General features: G+C 47.4%; 1 protein-coding gene across 11 annotated transcripts in view; it reads right to left on the bottom strand.

Moving 5' to 3' along the window:
* ARHGEF11 (Rho guanine nucleotide exchange factor 11) overlaps positions 1-20177 on the bottom strand; it is an 83449-nt gene that overhangs the window by 14960 nt on the left and 48312 nt on the right. For 5 of the 11 annotated variants that reach the window (XM_080649253.1, XM_080649262.1, XM_080649252.1 and 2 more), the window contains 14 exons: positions 18723-18768; positions 17800-17876; positions 16071-16208; positions 13215-13289; positions 12897-12998; positions 11457-11555; positions 10361-10403; positions 9190-9286; positions 8916-9038; positions 6145-6168; positions 4855-5002; positions 4468-4567; positions 3737-3766; positions 247-373 (listed from right to left, as the gene is read on the bottom strand). In XM_080649253.1, coding sequence (XP_080505379.1) covers positions 247-373; positions 3737-3766; positions 4468-4567; positions 4855-5002; positions 6145-6168; positions 8916-9038; positions 9190-9286; positions 10361-10403; positions 11457-11555; positions 12897-12998; positions 13215-13289; positions 16071-16208; positions 17800-17876; positions 18723-18768 — 1229 coding nt within the window. The remainder of the gene's footprint in view (positions 1-246; positions 374-3736; positions 3767-4467; positions 4568-4854; positions 5003-6144; positions 6169-8915; positions 9039-9189; positions 9287-10360; positions 10404-11456; positions 11556-12896; positions 12999-13214; positions 13290-16070; positions 16209-17799; positions 17877-18722; positions 18769-20177) is intronic. The other 6 variants (XM_080649255.1, XM_080649260.1, XM_080649257.1 and 3 more) reach the window with 3 other exon arrangements.

Raw genomic sequence — 20177 nt, 5'->3', positions numbered from 1 at the left:
GGTTGAATCTGAAGGAAATTTTAAAGGATTGTGGTTCCTGGGCTGGGAGGTCGGGACCCTGCTCTCTCTTCTGCTGGCCTGAGTGCCAACACCTATTACGTCTTCCTCTGAAGATACACAGGTGGGAAGGCTGGGGGAGGGAGAGTCTCACAGTCTAGTGCAGGGGCTAAAGTAGCTGGAATTAAGCTAGCTCCAAACCCTACCCAGGCGCCCCTCCTTGGGCAGCTCCCATCCAGCCACTGCTACCTGTCGCTCTCCAGCAGGTCCTCGGGAAAGCTTCCTGTCGAGAGTCGCTGCATCCCAGGTTCTGGGGCATCATACTGCTGGTTGTTCTCAAAGTGCTGAATGATGTTCCTCACATTGCCTGGTTTAACTAGAAGCAGAAAGATAATGGAGGGCACTCTGCTTTCTGTATAAGGACGATGGCTCAGGACTCTCGCTCCCCTCTAACCCCGAAGACAGAGCAAGGAGCAAGCATGGATGAGAACAGTGTGGGGCTGAGAACAGGAGGCACAGTCTAGACCTGGCTCTTCTGCTGAGAACAGGGTGGCTTGGGCAGTCCCTCTACCTTTCTGGGTTTGCTCTTTCTCATCTGCAAAATGAGAGGGTTTGGAAGTACATAGTCTATGGATATTTCTTTTGACTCCCACATTCTTTATCACAATGATTCTTCTGCTTGAAAATTGTGACTAGGTTTTTCTCAAGATCCACATATAGGTTAAAAAAATACTTAGGGGGACCAAAAAACGTATCTACATGTCGTCTGGCCATGGTACCAAATTATATCGAACACTTTTCAAATTTATATTACTTTTAGAGTTCATGATTTCTCTTCTTCTATGAGTTTTCCTTCCTGTTCTTTCTGCTCTCCACGCCCCCATCCCTGGTCTCCATTATAGAATCAAACCCTTTATTACCAGTGAGGGGGGTCTTAGGAGGAACAAAGAAGAGATGTCATTTCTGGCATTCACATTCCAGCCCCTTTTCAAAGCTAAGACAAAAGACAGCTATTCTTGTTCAAAGAAGCAGACAGGGCATATAAGAGTAAAAAGGCATGTGTGATACCATGCAGAGACCTGGAGAAGACATTTCTGGCTCAGGGCTCAATGGCTCTCATCTTCAAAGTCAACTAGCTCAGCTCCAAGTTCAGTGATATCTGAATAGGAGTTGGACCAGAAATGCTGCTCAGCCTGAGACCAATGGAAGGATAAGTGGGACTGGGGGTGGGGAGCAGGGCAAGGCAGGTACCCCAGAGGGCAGGCCCTGATCCTAACCAACTGACTGGTGTCCTGCTCAAGCTTCAGATTCTGATATCTACATGTACAAACTTACAAATCTCCCTATGTATCGAAATTTCAGTTTCATAAGAAAATTTCTAAGCCACAGGAAACAGATAAATAACATTTAGTTGATCTCCTCAAAGCGCACAACTTCATATCCTTTAGGCAGGTAACTAGAGTAATATTTTTCTAGAACTGTCGGACAGGTGGCTGTGTGTATGTGACAGGAGTAGGGGTATCACCATCACTCCCATTTCTGAGCTCAGGGCCAGACCTGCCTGTCCCAGACTGAATGTGCATCTGGGCCGTGGGGCAACAGCAGAAGCCAGGGCCAGCTGTGCAGCCACAGCCCCAAGCTGCCCTGGCTGGGTGATGACGGAGCCCGGCTGAGTCCACGGTTCCCTCTCCCATGGGCCACTTGGAAAATGCCTTCTGTCCTTGGGATATAGGATGTCCCAACTGTGACAAGAAATAGGCGTGGACCTGAGATCTTGTATAACTAAAAAACCCAGAGTACAGGGTAAAGTTGGTGGGAAGTAGCACATTTTTAAAAAGAGCTAAGTTTGCCCAGCTGGCCGTGGCTCAGTTGTTGAGCATCAACCTATGAACCAGGAGGTCACGGTTCTATTCCTGGTAAGAGCACATGCCCCCAGTGTGGGGCATACAGGAGGCAGCAGATCAATGCTTCTCTCTCATCATTGATGTTTCTATCTCTCTATCCCTCTCTCTTCCTCTCAGAAATCAATAAAAATATAAATAAAAAAGCAAGGTTTCACTAGTAGCCTTTGTTCTCCTTCCTCCATTATCTGAATGAGAATAAAACTAAGTAAGTATATTATGTTACTAACAATCAGATATTCTAATAAATTGGCAAGAGTTGATCATCCTAAATGGCAAAACTCAATATTGAGATTTTCTAGTTTTGGTGGGTATGTGGTCTTTAGAGATGAATATAGGTATGTCTGGTGTCCTGAGAATTTGAGAACACAAACCAAATCATGGTATCATAATTCAAAGATCTGACTCAAAGAGATGGTGAACACCCAGCATCCTGATCCTGCCCCAGGATCAGCAGCTCCACCCTGGGCGTTTCCGTCCCCTCTCAGGCGGACACAAAGCACGCGGCTTGGGCAAGGCTGCTCAATCTCTTAAAGCCTGATGCTTGCTCACGCCGTCCTTGGGCAGGGCAGATGGGACGAAGTATGTGTTAAAACTAAGGGCCTGGGTTTCAAGGCCATTCTTTTATTTTTTTTTATATTGTTTTATAATCACTTTTTCAATAATTATTTTTGTTGTTTAAACAGCATAATGAAACTAGGCATTCAATAATTTAAAAAATTTTTATAGTTTGTAGATCATTATTTTCAATTGACACTTTTACACAGAATGAATTCTAGCAACAGAATCATTTCCTGATTGCATCCCACTGCTATCTTCCTCCATACATTTATTATAGAACCTAGAAATATTAATCACTTAAATATTCCCTCGCTGATGGGAAATGAACTTGTCTAATTCTAAGTTCTAGCTTCTTTGGGTTAATGTGTATTATGTATATATGTTTTAATACACATTTTAGAAGACAGATAATAGGTAATCTACATATTAGGGTCATTCTTTTCTTTTTAATATATACTTTTTAATTGATTTCAGAGAGAAAGAGGGAGAGAGAGATAGAAACATCAATGATGAAAGAGAATCATTGATAGGCTGCCTCCTGCATGCCCCCTACTGGGGATCGAGCCCGCAACCCGGGCATGTGCCCTTGACCAGAATCGAACCTGGGGCCCTTCAGTCCACAGGCTGATGCTCTATTCACTGAGCCAAACCAGCTATGGCAGGGTCATTCTTTTTTAACTGTTGTAGTTATACAGTGCTGGCAAAATTAAGAGTCAAAAAGATGGAGGTACTATACTAAAGGGATTAAGCAAAGTAGGTGATATAAATTAAAACTACCCCAAAAAAACTGCTGGAGACCCATTATTTATTTTTAAAAACCCACAAAAACCCGTAACCTTAAAAAATGAGGATTTTTGTTATTATTTCGATTGAAAATAAAAATCTGAGGAACTTCTGCAGGACATTTCAATGTGCAAGGGTTTCCCTCATTTCTATAAAATCCTGGACGGTTGGCACCTCATCCATGGAAAGGTGACAGAGTGAAAGAGGAAGGCCTCAGACTGTGGGACAATTGTGAGGAGGAGTGTCCTGGCCCTTTCAACCCTGCAACAGGCAGGCGTGAAGGTGGGAGCCCCCTGGGCAGTGTCTTGTGTCCCAGAGCAGCTTTAGCAGCAAGGCGGAACGTAAAAGAGAAGTGGAATAAGGAAAGGGAGGGAAGGAAGAGGGGCAGGACAGGAGGAGAGGATGAAGAAAGAAAAGGGAAGGAAAGATGGGATTTGGGAAATGGAAACTCAATGCTAATGCAAAGAAAAATTCAAAGAAAACGGTCCTTTTACCTTCCACAGGGGACAAGGGAATATGAAATGCTAAAAAACAAACAAACAAAAACAAAAGTAAACCATGAAAAGTCAAATTAAAATAAAAATTACATCAAGCTGGAAAATGGATGTTGTGGCAAAAATCAGGGCTGATCTAGGAGTCCCCTCCCCTTTCCCCCAGAGCAGCAACTTCAGAAAAGGCAGCAGTCCCACCCACGGCCTTCACAGATTTCCAGGACTAGTATTGGTGGTCTTAGGGAATGACTGTGAGGGCCAGCAGCAATTTCCAGACAAATGACACAGTGGGGAAGAAATCAACGACAGGACCAACCGAGCTGGGTTACTGATGGCATTCAGGGAACCTCTGGGCCCCAAACCTGCCCTCTTTCCAACTAGTTCTGCTTAATAGTAACTAATTCCCCATCAAGGGCCCATAATTGCTCCCAACACACAGGCCCTCAGGAGTACAGATGAAGGTGAAGGAGGCACTCGGTTGTCAACAGAGCAATACTGCCAAGGGGGATATATCCTCCCATATGGCTGTTCAGCGAGCGGCTCTGGCACAGTTACCTATTCCTCAAAGAGCCTGCAGTGGTGTGGCCAGGTGAGAACACAGTAGCACCAAGAGGAAGCTGCATCTCAGAGTTTGGGCCTGTGGCTCTCAGAAACCCTGGAAGACCTTCTGCCATCATGCTGGTCTATGAAGGGGCTGAGGTCCCCCTTGAGGCTGTTGCTCCCCAAGTACTCACTACTCTGGGACGAGCTTTTGGGCTTCCCGATGTATTTGAGGATGGGGTTTCGCTTCTTGTCTTCCAAGGCATCCTTTTCTTTCTTGGGATTGCTGCTCTGCTGAGAAAAGAGACATGGGGGTTGGAGAAGATCCCAATACCCAGATTTGGCCACTAATCACTCTGCCACTGCTCCGAAGACTGGCCCTAAATAAGAAACTGGAGAGCAGGGTTATGCTTGTTCCCTAACTAGGTTTGGAGGAAGGGAGAGAGCTGCTCGATGGTGAGGATTTTCACCATGGCCACAGGGGGTGGGATGAGCTAGATACCTCCAAAAGGGCTTTCCCAGTCTGCCTCAGTGCGGAGACCTGTGTCAAGAGAAGACACTTTATAGGGTGGCTCTGTTACCTTCTTGGTCTTCGGGAAGAAGGGCAGCCACTTGTCCTTGTCAGGAGCAGACAACGGGGCCTTTTCAGCCGTGTTGGAAGACCGTGCCTCTCGAAGCCGGATCCCAGCATGGCTCATGTAGGTGTTGAGGGCGAAGTCCATGGGGGCGCTGGAAGGCAGGAGTGGGGTGCTGTCTCACAGAGCTCAGTCATGTCTCTGCCAGCATGGGGAAGGGCAAGAATGCTGCTTTGGTTCCTCACCACCACCCAGTAGGGTGGCAAAGCGGTAGGTAGGGGCCAGGGCAGTCTAAGGGAGGCCTGGAATATTCAAACAGGGCAGCAGGCAGAAGCTGGCTAGAAGTCTTGGCTGCCATGACTCCCAGGAGAAATTGTACTTTTCCTGAGCAGAATTCTTCCTAACACGGGGATAGTGGTCAGTGGAAGGACATGCCAGTTCCCTACAATGGAAGCAAACCAGCCGTGGGAAGGCCTGGAGGGCCAGGGGAGGACCCAGTTCATGTCCTCAGGCACTTACTTGGGGGTGGAGTGGCACAGGGAGGGGGAGAAATGCCAACCAGCCTCTTCTAAGGCAGACTGCCCTCGCCACCCGCCCTCAGCCAAGTACAAAGAGAAAAGACAGAAAGGAGCTGTCAAGTAGCTTTCAGTTGCCACAGATGAAACTGTCCAGAGCTCTATGTTTAAAAATGGATTTGGCTCTCAATTTGGTAGATGATCCACTTTGTGGGTTCAGTGCAGCAAATGCCCTGGTTTTCCTCTCCTCTTAAACAGACTTCTAACCCCATCCCCGCTCCCCTAGGAAGTGTGGATGCTCAGGGAATGCATGCTCATTTTAACACTGGCTGATGAGAAACAAAGATCTGTATCCAGACTGCAAAAAATAATCATAATATGTGCCAAGAGAGAAAATATTTTGTAGCTCAGCTCCTTTCTGTAGGTGCTGCTCTCACAGGCCGTCCTACACCCTTACTTCTTTAGGTAGGCTAGGAGAAAAAAGTGGGAGGGAGACCAGGGCTAATTTGGGTGAAGGGATGCAAGGTATGGGAATACTGTGAGCGATGGCAGCTCAGCGTCTTCACACTGAGAAGCAGACGCCCATCCCAGGCAGCGATCCTGAGTATTAGGGGCCTGGAGCTCATGAGCTTGCTGTGTGGTGGTGACACAGATGGTGCCACCAGGGATAGACAGTGATCCTACAATGCTGGAGACTCTCCTGTGATTGGCAGAGATGGGAAAGCACAGCAGCTCAACCTCATTCCTTCCCACCTTGAAACTACACCACAGACTCACTCACCTCCTGTCTTCCTCGTATTTGAACCTGGAACAAAAGAAAGAACAGATGACTCAGACTGCAAGGGCAGCGGCTCCTCCACCGGTGCAGACTGGGAGGAAGGGGGTGTGGGGAGGAGGGAGGAGTATGGCGAAAAGATCAGATGTAACTCTGGGTCTCAGCTCTAGAGCCAGTGTGGGGGCAGGAGAGGAGGGTTCTCATTCTCTCGAGGGACTCCATCCACAGTTTTAACGACAATGTCCTTCTAGCTAACAGAGGGGAATGTGAAAATCCAGCTCCTGCCTGTTATCTGTTTCAGCCTCTGAAGTTATTATGGAGGAAGAGGCGCCTCCTTTTGTCCACCTAAAACTAAAGGAGGGGTTGGGTTGGGCTGACACAGAGGTCAGAGGAAAGAAGGTGAGAGAGCGAGATAATACCTTGGGACCCGATTCAAAGAAACCTATTGAAAAGAGGTGAGTAAAGAGTAACTGAAACTTCCATTTGAGTGTTAACTATGGGCCTGGCACTATCCTAACCTACTGACAAGTATTAACTCATCTAATTCTCAAAATAACCCATGAGACGGTCCATGTAATGAGACTGAAGCTCCACTGCTTTAAATGGAAACCATTAGAAGTGGGGTTCTTATGCTGTCTGTAATAATCCCAAATAATTCCCTGGTGCTCCAATCTCAGAATGGGCTCAGTCAGGTTTTGCCTCCATCCCTGGACTGGTTGGGTGATACTGCCATCTGACTGTGAGGGAAACTAAGGCCCAGAAGGATTCAGGGCTTGGCTGAAGGTCAGAGGGCTGTTTTCAGAGAATATGCGTTCCCTGTCTGATCTCATCTAGTCTCAACTCCATCCAGCCCAGACCTCTTATCAAATACCAGCTTCATATATGCAGCTGCTACTCAACTCTCCAGTTTGATGTCTAAAAAAACATCTGTCCATCTGAGCCCCCAACCGTCTACTACAAAACTGCTCCACACAGTCGTTCCTATCCTGAGTGATGGCTCCTTCCTTTGTCCTTTTAGTAGCGTAGGTTAAAAAACCATGGCGTCTTCCTTGACTTTTTAAAAGAAACCCATTTGCTCTACTGTCAAAGTAGACTGAGAACTGACATCTTTCCACAACTTCCATGGCCACCAACCGTGGACCACGCCCCCACTGCATGGCTTTGGGAACTGACTTCCCTGTCTGGAACCCTTCCTCGCTCTCCCCCCACCCCCCACCCCCCACCCACTTGAGTCTCTCACAGTTCCAATGGCTTCTCAGTCACAGGTGCTAGGTGGTTGACCATCCTGTTACCTCTCGAACTTTAGCACTGTCTTTCTGAATCTGCTCTGTCCACACTGGTCTGCCATTCTTCAAATATGTCAAGCACATTCCTACTTTGCCCTGGCTGCTGTCTCTGCCTGCTCTTTCCCCCAATGTCTTCAAGGATAACTCCTCACTTTCTTAATTAAAACTGCACTCCCCCGACCCCCGCCCAGTTCTGGAGCTCCTGCCCTCCACAGCCTGCTCTATGCCCCACCACCTCCCAGCACTTACTATTTTCCAATCTACTATGTAATTTACTTATCTATTACACATTGTTTTCTCTCCCCACTATAACAACAGCTCCACAAGAAGCACTGTTTGGTTTACTAATGTATCCCAGGAGCCTAGAACAGTGCTAGGCACACAGCAGAGACTCCAGAAATAGCTGCTGAATTGAAAAATCAGTGTTAGTAGAGACTATGGAGATCGTCTAGTCCAACATTTGCCATTTTATAAGTGATACTAAGGTAGATGAAGTGGCTTGAACAAGGTCACACAACTAATGAGTAGCAGCAGCACTGGGGTGAAATCTACCTCTAAGCCTGAAGTGTCCCCACAAAGCCACCACAGGAGCTTGCGACACTTTAGAAAATGGGACTGGAAAGGAGCAGCCACAGCAGCTATGCCAGAGGCTCTTTAATACGTTTAGTTAGGCTAGTCTGCTGTCAGCCAGTTCTATCCATCTCCTGAAGTAACTTGATCCATTGGAGACTGTGTGCCGCTCAGGCTCAGTCAGATATGATCTTAGGGACAGGAAGGGAGACCAGTCAGGCAGAGGGCTACGAAGGGGAAGCCTAAAGCTTACTGCCCTGGCTGGTGTGGATCGGCTGGGTGTGTCCAGTGTACCAAAAGGTCGCTGGTTCGATTCCTGGTCAAGGCACATGCCTAGGTTGCGGGCTCGATCCCCAGTAGGGGGCGTGCAGGAGACCATCAATAGATATGTTTCTCTCTCCCACCCGCTCACTTCCTCTCTCTCTAAAATCAATTAAAAAAAGAAGGAAAGAAAGCAAGCAAGCAAGTTCACTGCACTCCTAGAGCCCGTGGTTTATCAGACCCACCCTATGACTGTCAGAAGCCCTGAATTCTGCAACTCCCTTGATATATCATCAGCCCTCAGCCTGAGAAATGCAGCCCCATCTTTCAGGGGAAGGAGAATCAGACAAGAAGTGGAAGAGGAGAGGTTGGTAAACAGACCCACAAAATATCAACCTAGCCCTACCTGGTTTGGCTCAGTGGATAGAGCGTCACCTGCAGACTGAAGGGCCCCAGGTTCAATTCCAGGTCAGGGTACATGCCAGTGTGGGGGCTGGATCCCCAGTAGGGGGCATGCAGGAGGCAGCTGACCAATGATTCTCTATCATCATTGATGTTTCGATCTCTCTCTTCCTCTCCCTTTTTCTCTGAAAAATACATTAAAAAAAAAAAAAAAAAAGTCAACCTATTGTGAGGGTAACAGTGGAACTGGAGACTCACAGAATATCTCCCAGGGCAGCCAGCTGCTTCTCGGCCACTTGGCGCTCTCGGAGAGGGTTCCCGTCCAGGTCCAGCAGGTCATGTTCACCGTACAGGCTGCCCAGTCCCAGAGTGCGCTTCGTTCTGAGCCAGAGAGACACAAATGTACACAAATGCTTGACAGACAGGTACCCAGAAATGTGACACACACACACACACACACACACAACGAGATACACACATCACAGGGGAAAGAAAAAGGGCGAGGAGCAGAGGGAAGAGAGGGCCAGGCCACCTGTAGTCCTGGATCTGCTCCTGGATCTCGGGCATGGCTGCCTCCTGAGCCTCACAGAGAACGCAGCGCAAGTCCTCGCCACTCCGCAAGCGCAAGTCTATGATGGAAGCCAGAGACAGAAATGGGGAAGGACGTTGGGGAGGAGGAGATTACATTAGTAGAGCATGTCAAAGGGAGGGAGGCTAGCTTTCTGCCCTTCTGTTAGCCAAAGGAAGCGGAGGCCTGGACCTAGCAGGCATTCCCGAGTTCAGGACTAAAATCCCGATGTGCAAGCCCCAAGGCAAGGACGAGACCATTTTCTGGATGTCCTGTGCTCTACTAAGTGGAGAAGTATTAAAGCCCCCTCCTGGGCTGTGTCTAGAATCTAGACTAGATGCTGCCCTCCGATACCAGAGGCATGAGTTTGAGAGGCTCACACTCCTCCTAGGCCCCAGGGCCAGCTCACAAGCACTTCATATGAAACCCACTCGCCCAGACACTGCACACTCTCCTACCCGGCATCTAGCTTCACGCAGCCATGGCCAAGTTCCTGGCAGTGGTGGCTCCCTCTCTGCTTTTAAGCAATCTCTGCTCACCCTCTCGCCTGTGCCCATGAGCTTTCCTTCCTTCACCCTCTCTCCAAAGGCAGCTTCAAATTCTATCTTCTGGAAAACTGGCTGGGATCCACCCCTCAGGCTGGTGACTGGAGAGAGGAAGGGAGCGAAGTGCTCACCTAGGTCACTCCAGGCCAGCTGTGGTCAGCATTAGCTGAGGAATGTATAACAACACCCCGAGATCCCAGCTCTGTGGGTGGGTGGCGTGAGGCACTGGTTTCTGTGCTTTTAAAGAGTTCCCCAGCGATTCTGATGACCGACCAGGCTTAGAAATCTCTCACTGCACCCAATTTTCTCTTTGTACAGATGACCCAACTGAGGCCCAGAAAGGTCACATGGCAGGTTGGCAGACATGAGCCCAGGTCTCCTAACCAAGTTGTGTCTTCCTGTGACAAGCTCCACCAGGCAGTGAGCTCCCGGGCAGGGCCTGTCCCGTTTGGTGAGGAGTGCTGGAGGAACTGTCTCTATTTCCCCTATTAGAGGATAGCTGCTTGGGACAGGGACTAGGCCCCTCTGCTCTGCAGCCCCCCGGGCACCGAGGACAGGATGGGCACTAACTGACCAATGAGCCAACTTACCGATTTCAGCCTGTAACGTCTCTGGGACCTTCACTCTCAGTGGCTAAAAAACAGAAGAGTGGGGGCAGAAGTGGTGAGGTCACCACCCCAGGGGACGTGGGAGACAGCACTGCCTTCTCTCCCTTTCCCTACATCTATCCGGCACTCCTCTCACCATCCCCCAACCTGTACATATGAATTCCAGGCTAGGGTTTTTGGAGAAATGGAATCTGAGAATACAGAGTAAGCCGGGACTATACTGAGGGTGGGACATGCGGTTTCTTCACTCTTATTTCAAGGACATCAGAGTGCATGGGATGGATGTTCCAAGAAAGTGGACTGGTGCTAATACAGCAGCAAGGCAGGCTCCTTTATTAGGCTGTTGGATGGGCTGCCCCTCCCTGAGCTCCCGGGAAACCGGTCTTATGTTACCCAGTCTTCCTGTGAGCATGTTCTGGCTTTTGCTCTGAGTACCTGACAGCTGGGGTGGTTCCACAACAACCAACAGGGAACAACCTGCCACTCTAATCGCCTTATTCAAGATCCATCTAAGGGGCAACAATAAACATCTTGAGGAAAAGCAGTTCATTTCTCACTCATTAGTCCTAGTAGCCAGATGAAGAGTCTTGTTGGAACTGGCTTAATCAGGTTAGAAGGTCTAAGACGGGAGCTGCCGCCAGCCGGGTCCCTGCAGCATCCTTGGGAACTAAGCCCAGCTGAGGTGCTCATCTGTCCCCCTTCTCTGGGCTGTCCTCCCTCTGAACTCTGCCTGAGGGCAGTCAGAGCAAGGCAGGCTGGCTCACCTGATGTCTCTGAGCCTATTTCTTAATACCAGGGACGAGCGAGGCAGGAAGGGCTGGGGACACTATGCCTGGAGAGAACCACTCAGAGAGGATGTGTATTGCATTGTGGTGCATACGGAACAAAAGAGGTTTCCAGAGCAGATAAGCCCTGAGAGAGCAGAGCTAGAACAGGATCCGGGCGTCTCAATCTCTCAGCCCACACTTCTCTTTAAGAACCTGTTTGCTTTTGGCCTGAATGTTTTGCTTAGTTTTTCCTGTCTCTGAGTGGTCCAAAGAGTGTAATAAAATTGTAATCCAACCCATGACTGTCATACCGCATTTTTCTCTAGGAAAATATTCCAGATGTCTTTTCCCAAGCTTCGGGAATCCTTGGAGTTTGTCTGCTGATAAACTTCTGCACACAAGTAAAAAAGCTAGGAGGAGAGGAAAAGATGGGTTGGTGAAGTAGTCCTCAACCAGGAGGGACTCTGCTCCCAGGAGGCCATTAGCAATGTCTGGAGACACCTGAGAGGAGCTACTGCCGTCTAGTTGGCAGACTCCAGGGACGTGGCTAAATATCCTGTAATGCACACGATAGCCCCCCCACAGCCAACCACTCTACAGCTCAGAACGTCAGGCAGTGCGGAGGTTGAGGAACCCCAGCTTAGGACGTTTCAGGAGCCTAAGGTAACCCCCTCTGCCTTTGCATGCACCATAGCCAACACAACTGTCTCAACTCTGTACCCTTCCTACTCCGGATACTTTGCGTCTTGCACTTGCTGACAGGTGGTTTTCTAAGGGCCCTGCCTTCTCTCTCTGTGACTGATGTGCTCCCTTCATTCAGGAATGTTGTTGAGATACCAGCCCTTGGGACTTACACACAGGTACTCAATGGCATCTGTTGAGCAAAGGGATATTGACTGGCTGCTAATAGTGGTATCCCCAGAAAGAAAAACCAGTAGTCCTTGCCTTGGGCAAGAAGGTTATTCTGAAGAGCATAACATCAAGCTCTCTCCTTCATTCCACTTCCTTTTGAAGCAGCTGAGCAGAATGAGAGCAACTGGTAAGGCTACTGGCTCTGAGCACTATCCCAGGGCACTCTGGCCTGTCACCTCCTAGTCCTTCTTATCATCACCTTCAGATCCAAGGCCCTTTGTTGTCTTGTCCCTCTGCCAAGCTATCTTGTAGTAACACTGTATATTTCCAAGGGCCACTCTCAACTCCCCCTTTGATCCACTTTTGTTCACAAACCTCTAGAAGACCATCCCTTCCAAGCTGACCAAGAATGAGCCGTCTTGGCCTTGCTCTTGCTGCTTCTCCCTATGTTGCTGATGTGCGTAGCAGTGAAACCTCCCTTCCACTTAAGTTTCACCTCCATATATATATATATATATATATATGTTTTTTTAATATATTTTATTGATTTTTTACAGAGAGGAAGGGAGAGGGACAGAGAGCTAGAAACATTGATGAGAGAGAAACATCGATCAGCTGCCTCCTGCACACCTCCCATTGGGGATGTGCCCGCAACCAAGGTACATGCCCTTGACCGGAATCGAACCCGGGACCCTTCAGTTCGCAGGCCGATGCTCTATCCACTGAGCCAAACCGGTTAGGGCTCACCTCCTTTTATATTTTATCCATGACCTGGAGATGCCTAACGGTGCCATGGAACAGGGAGAGGGGTCACCTTCATTCAGGAATGTTGTTGAGACACCAGCTCTGCTGGTGAAGCACAAGCAGACACTCAGTCAAGATGGACCCTTCTGACTTACCAGTGGGCTGGGGTCTGCCTGAGAGAAGATGTAACGTAGAAAAACCCCCAGGTGAGCTGGCCGTGACTTAAGTTTCTCAAGATCCTGGAATATGATGTCGCTCTGGAAGGCAGAAGGAGACTGGCTGGGGGGCACAGTGGCAGGGTGCAGCAGCAGGGCCTGTTCCAGCGTAGTGCCCATGTTCTCGGCCTCCCAGGGTTTCTAAGCGGTGGCTCCCTCCTCCACATTCCCTCCCAGATGGTGTAATCAAACTGCCCCCAGTTGAGAGCAGCCAGTATGACAAAGAATGATGAAAGGAGAAAACCAGGAAACCGTTACCTCGTTGTTGAAATAACCCGGGTCATAATCTTCTTCTGGGCCAATAATTAAAGGCTTTGGGCTTTGATCTACACCCTGGGGGAGAGAGCCGAGTTGTAGAGATGAGAGGTTAGAGGACAGGGGATCCAATCCCTTGATGAAGCCTGTTTAGTAAGAGCACAGCGCTGACAGGAAAGCCACATGTGTCTGGCAAACGCTGACATCTCACTACCATCCCCAAATCTCAGAAAATATGATTTCCACTTGCAGGAAGTCAAGTGCATCTGGGGGGGTGGTGCAGAGCTGACTTAGAGGAGCCTGGTCACAGGACATATGAAGATGGGAAGTGAGAGAAAGTGCACTCTTCCTGTTTGCGAAAGAACTGGGGAGGGAATGTCCGCCAACAAAATAAGAACCTGGCTCCTGTTGGGTGCAGGCTTTGTTGTTCTCCTAAACAGCCACCCCCACACAGAACACACCCCCTCCAAGTCCAGCAGCTACAATGTTACTTGATAGTTACTGTGTCTACTTGATAGTTACTGACAGCACCTGAAGCAGTCCATGTCTACCTCCTTGAGCATTTCCTTTGCCTGTTCAAGATCTATGGTAGACATCCATTACCTGTCTGGAATCCCAAATTCTAAGATTGGCTTTTCTTTCTCTCCCTCTTATGCCAATTTTAATCACCTAACTCTCACTGGTGTGCCATCGACATAAGATATGATGAGATTTCAAACTGCATACACTTTTCAGATGCTGCAATGAACAAGGCTTTCTCCTACAGGTTCCTTGCACGTTCAAAGCTTTTCTAGCAATTATATTTTTCTCTCAATTTAATCTACCTCATTTCTAACAACTCCCCAACAAGGGCTCAGCTTCTGGAGCCCACCTAGATTACTCAGGCCTACCTCTTTGCAGGCCTCAGATACTTCCTAATTCACTATCTAGGGGGCTTTTCCTGACAGTTCCTCCTTGCTACTCCTCACTCATCCTTGTTCTCCTGGGTATGTATAGACTCTAAGCCCAGAATCACTGAGTCACGAATGTGAGAGACCCGGAAGACACCTCAGAGCTCAGAGTCTAGCACTCATTTATAAATGAGAAAGTGAGGCCCAGAGAGACTGAACGGCAAGTGCAAAGCTGCAGAGTCAAGCCTGATGTGCTATATTTGTATATCTCAGAGGATGGGGGGGGGGGGGCAGGGGAGAGGAGGAGGGAGAAGAGGTGCTAGATGCCTCTACTTGGCTCTCAGAACCTGAAAGCACCAGGTTTTTGCTTGTTTGGGGAGGATTTTTTTTCTTTAAGCTTTACAAATACATAGTTTTTCTGATTACAGAAGTAGAATATGCTTATTATAGAATAACCAAACATTTCAGGATCATGTAACAAAGTTCCCTTTGATCCCATGCCCTGCTGCTGACCGTTTCATGGACAGTACAGGTTTCTCCAGACTCTTACTAACATAGATTATTGTTAAGAAATTGAAACTATACTGTATTTGCTCTTATCACTCAAAAATAGCAACTTAAATAGTTTTCAGAAGATGAACAGATTCAAAGGAAGAAAAAATGGACGCCAAGACTGATTACTGCTCCTATTAGCCACCTACCAGAAACCCTCGCTAAGAACAGCATGTGAACCCGACCTCCCTCGGACCCTAACTTGGTCCTGCAGTGCTACCGAGGGGGTGGGGAGGGACACTCAGAGAGCGGCCAGGGGAGGAGCAGGCTGGGCTGGGGCTCAGGAGAACTAAGTTCTTGTCTGACGTTGCCATTACCAAGCTGAGTCCTTGAACAGTCCCGTAGCCTTTATTTGCCTCACTTGTCTCACTTACAAATGGAGATATTGATGCCTACTTCCTTTCCTGATGGGGAAAATTAAATGAGACATTTTTTCCTAAAGGATCTAGCACAGCAGCTGGTGTACGAGGCATTTTAATACAGGTAGGACCATTTTCCCACCATTCTCCCTCCATGAGCTAAAAGTAACCAAACTCTATCCTGCGGGTATAACTAAAGCATTAAATAGTGTGTGATACTGGTTTTAATGTAAGGGAATGACAGAACTGCTTTAAAATAAACTGAAGTGTAAACAAGTGAGTTAGCTTAAGGAAAAATATTATGTAATATTATACAATTGGCTTGAGACTATGGAAAAAATCATTATGGTGGTAGCAGATGAATTTTAAGAGACACTGTTTTACAAAACTTGGAGTTCTCTTTCCAGCGTCTCTAACAGGCAGCGACCTACCTCCTGCCTGAACAACAAGCAATTCCCTGGCTCTCAAGTCCGCCCATCCCACTGTCAGACAGCCCAGATTCCTGGAAAGCTCTTTGCACTGAGCAGACACCTGTCTTCCTGAAATCTCCCTGGAACCCAGCTCTCCCCTTCAAAGCAGTGGCTTTAGGTCAGGCTTTGCGGAAGCTCAGGCTCCAGGGAAGTGCCCCTGAGGGTGAGGGGAGGTTCATCAGGAAAGGTCCCAGGGTACCTGAGCTTTTATTTGTTCTCCATATTAGGGTGGCAAATAATAAGATCATGTTTACAAAAAGGATTTTGCTAAAGACAGAGAAATTTGCTATTACTATTCTGGAGAAACACTAAACAAACCTATTTCCTGTTTTATACAGACATTGAAAGATCACCTATCCTCTCCTTAGACATCACTTCGCTTCAGATGTATTCACTGACTCTTCACACAGAACTGATAGTCTTACTTTCATGCACTTACTGATAACAAGTTCTTTCTTTACTATTTATTCTCTAGGTAAGTGTCTATCTCAAAACAGAGGTTTGGTTTGATTATTTAAGACTATGTACTAGTGACCCAGTTTTTGAAAAAGGGAAAGGAAGACTGCAGGTTGGCTTTGAATCACTCACCTGGTCGCTGGTAGGGGGGGCTGGTGCATCCGAGCCCTGCCACCTGTGGTGCTGGGCCACCCTGGCCATGATCACAGGGGAGGTTCGAGGACTGTCTAATCCAGGGTCTGACAGCACTGAGTTCCGATTTATCAATGACTAAAGGAACAGAGAATTCTGTGAGAAGGAAACTCATCCAAAAGACTCTCAGAGCTCTGCTCACTTGGTGGTAACACTCATCAGCTAATATGAATTCAGTACTGATTCTGTGCCTGACACTGTATTAACTTGATTATATAGTACCTGATTTAATTCTCACAACAGTCCTTTGAGGGAGATACTATTATTCTTCCTACTTTTCACACAAGGACACTAACACTTGGAGCAGTAGAAGACTTGCTGAAGGTCAAATAAATACTAATGTGGTATTCCCCGGCTTCACCCTGGACAGTCTCATCCCACAGAAGGGGTCACTGCATTAATCAAGCCCTCAGCACTAAGCTATGATGCCTCCCAGATGTCGAACCCTCAAGATAATGTAGATCATTTAGGACCCTCTGGCCCCTTCCTCATGTCTTTCCTGTATGCTGATCCTTTCACATACATGCATCATCTTCCCCCAAATGGACAGGAGCAGTAAGGAAAGAAAATTCCAACTCTTATTTAAAATTAGGTTTTAAACATATTTTAAATGACCGATTCACATAATTAACCTGGTTAAGTATATACTTTGCGAACATCACTATTACATCTTTCATTCACTTGTATTTTTATATGCAAGTTTATATTTGCAGTTTACATATGCAAACTGAGAACACCTGGAAGAGGAACCTTTGAGGCCAAAGGATGAACTCCTCAGACCACTCCAGGAAAGAAGTACAGAAAGATCTGAGACAGAGAGAGAGGCAACACTGCTTCTGCTAGGCAGGGGTCACCGCATTAATCAAAGACGAGTTACTAGTATTTGCAGCCAGGCAGAAATGTGTTTTGGGCCAAGTCACCACAATTTTAGATTTCTGTCTCTGCTCCCTTACACTCAAAGGCTTGCTACAGATAATGACACGCCTCTCTCTCCACCCTACTTTTTTTTTTGTTAATCCTCACCTGAGGTTATTTTTCCATTGATATTTATTTTTTTAAATATATTTTTATTGATTTCAGAGAGGAAGGGAGAGAGGAGAGAGAGATGGAAACATCCATGATGAGAGAATCATTAATTGGCTGCCTCCTGCATGACCCCTACAGGGGATCAAGCCCGCGCCCCTGACCGGAATCAAACCCAGGACCCTTTCAGTCCACAGGCCGACGCTCTATCCACTGAGCCAAACCAGCTAGGAATTTCCACTGATATTTAGAGAGAGTGGAGGGGGAAAGACAGAGAGAAACATCAATGTGACACATTGATTGGTTGCCTCCTGCACAGGGATCAAGCCTGCAACCGAGGTACATGCCCTTGACTGGAATTAAACCCAGGACCCTTCTGTTTGCGGGCCCACGCTCTATCCACTGAGCCATATTGGCTAGGGCTCCATCATAGCACGGAGCTATGATGAAACAGAAGTCAGATTTGGTGATCTTTCATATAGGATGCATTTGAAATCCCTTTTTTGGAACCGAGAGCAGAGTGACTGACGTCCTTAGAATTGGAACTATCGAAGAGGCCCACAGACGACGGGCCAGAGGCCGTGGCAACTGGAGAAGGAACACTAAACCTACAGTTTTAAATGGGCTCGCCCCTGCTGGCACTCACCTCACTGAGGGAAGGGAAGCGTTCTGTCCCAGAGTCCAAGCCACTGTCCCCGTCCTGTGAATCCAGAGAAAGTCGGCCTGACAAGGAAACATAAGCAGGAGCTGTGGTTTGGGGAAAGGAGAACCGTAACCGGGAACCTGTGACAGGGCAGACGAGGGAACCTGCCACCTTCCTTTCTCTCCGTTTCCCTTTGTCTCTCTTATGTCATGATCCCTCCAGTCAGACGCTTTACAACTAGCTTTCACCTGTGCCCAGGCCATGTCACCCCCTGAAATAACACCCATAGCTCTATCTCACAGTCACCTCATCCACAACTCTCTCTGGTTCCTGTTCATTTCCTCTTGCAACAATATTTCTTTTTTGTTGTTGTTTTTTGTTTTTGTCAGTCCTCACCTGAGGATATTTTTTACATTGATTTTTAAAGAGAGTGGAAGGGAGGGAGGGAGAGCAGGAGGGAGACAGAGAGAAACATTGATGTGAGAGAGATCCATCGATGGGTTACCTCCCACACACAGGATCAAACCTGCAACCCAGGTATGTGCCATTGACTGGGAATCAAACCTGTGAACCTTTGGTGCATGGGCTGATGCTCTAACCACTGAGTAACACGTCCTGGGTGCAACAGTATTTCTTAAGCTCCGAAGTGCCAGGTGCTGGTAGGCAAAGTGGCATCTGGGCCATCATCATGCCAGTCTCTTCCTGGCACTTATCTACCCAGTGCTACTGGCTTTGCATTCATTTCTATTGAATGAATTGTATCCAATTTCTCTGTGCTCTGATACTGCTTTTTCTCAGGACACTATTTCCCAGAGGCAGATACTATATGTTTTCTTTCCCTGAATCTGCCTCATGGAGAGGGGACAATGGATAAGAAACCTGGACTAGAGACATGCCGGAGAAAAAAAGGGTGGTGGGGGGCTTACCTTCTGATGATCTCTGGCTGATGTCACCGTATAGTGGAAGTATGTCCTAAAAAAGAAAGATTCAGAGGGTGGGCAAATTCTATTAACCTCTCTCCCTACTATTTCCTTCCTCCAATCAAGCCTTCCCGTAGTCTCAGCAGATACTATCTGCTTACAGTTAGTGGCCTCTTTTGCTTTATTGCCTTAAAAATGCCCAGCTATAAGAGCTATTGCTTTATTTGTACAGTTTCGGGAGAATGGTGACCTCTAATGGCAGAAAGAGAACTTTACCATCAGAAACATTCTAAAAATTCGCTTGATTTGTAACCTAAGCATGACCTCAAGACATCTTCTGCCTTAGTTGGGCTACACACAGAAAGAACGTCCGTCACGTGGTACGGAACGCTCAAGCAGATGACTGAGCGCACATGTGAAAGGCCCATCTCTAAAGATCTTTGAGGTGCTGGCCTCCGGCTGGCTGACCAGCCAATGTAGGGAGAATTATATTCATAGTGTTTCACTGTTTATAAAGCCCTCTTTTCTCTCTCTCACGTAGTCTTTCAACAACTCTGACGTTGACCTCTCATGTTATAAATGAGGAAACAGAGCCCAGAGATCTTAGGTAACTTGCCCAAGCTACACAGCAGTGAGCTATAAAGCCAGGGCTGCATTCCGATTGCAGGTGGAGCATTTCAGACTCGCACCTCACAGAGCACACGAGTGCACAGGCAGTGGCAGCAGCAACATGCACAGGCCCCGTGCTGAGGACACGCTCTAACTCCGACAACAACCCGTCAGGCAGAGCCTGTCTCATCTCCATCAAGGCTTCCAGGGATGAAGTAACTTGTCCAAGAGTCTCAAAACTGGTGAGCACTCGCACTGGGATGTGAATCCAGATGGTATTGAGTCCAGAACCTGAGCTCCTATCAACCATGTGACACTGAGAAGTCCTTCAGAAAATAAAACAGCTTACATTTGATTAGCCTATGTTTCTCAGACTTGTTGGATCTGATGTTCTAAAGGAGAAAGTGGATAATCCTCCAATAATTTCTATATGGCCTTGGCAAATACTACTCTTGGAGATCCTCAAGTTTCTGGAAAGTTACTTCCTATGTAGCCAAATAATTAAGGCCTGCAAGAGATAAGACACTACCAATAGCAAACGCCCTACTAGAACAGATAAGGACCCGAGTCTCCTCTCTGGGATTTTCCACAAAGTAGGGTTAGCTGCTGCTATAAAAACCTCTCAACCGACTGGGAATCCTTTCTTAGGCTGACTTTTAAAAGTACTTGTATTTATGTGAGAAGATCTGAGAAATAAGTGTTGGAAAAGTTACCAGATGAATGCTGAGTGGAGGTGGTGTAGAAATATATATGTCACTATGAAGAAATTACTCAGAAGGAGATGGATAATTAGGAGACTAAAGCCAACAGTAATATTTTATATTTATTTATTTTCACTGCAACTATAAGCTC

Source organism: Plecotus auritus (assembly GCF_963455305.1).
Source record: "Plecotus auritus genome assembly, chromosome: 12".
Taxonomy (NCBI): Eukaryota; Metazoa; Chordata; class Mammalia; order Chiroptera; family Vespertilionidae; genus Plecotus; species Plecotus auritus.
Note: the sequence above shows the minus strand (reverse complement) of the source record. Positions and strands in the feature narration are given on the sequence as shown.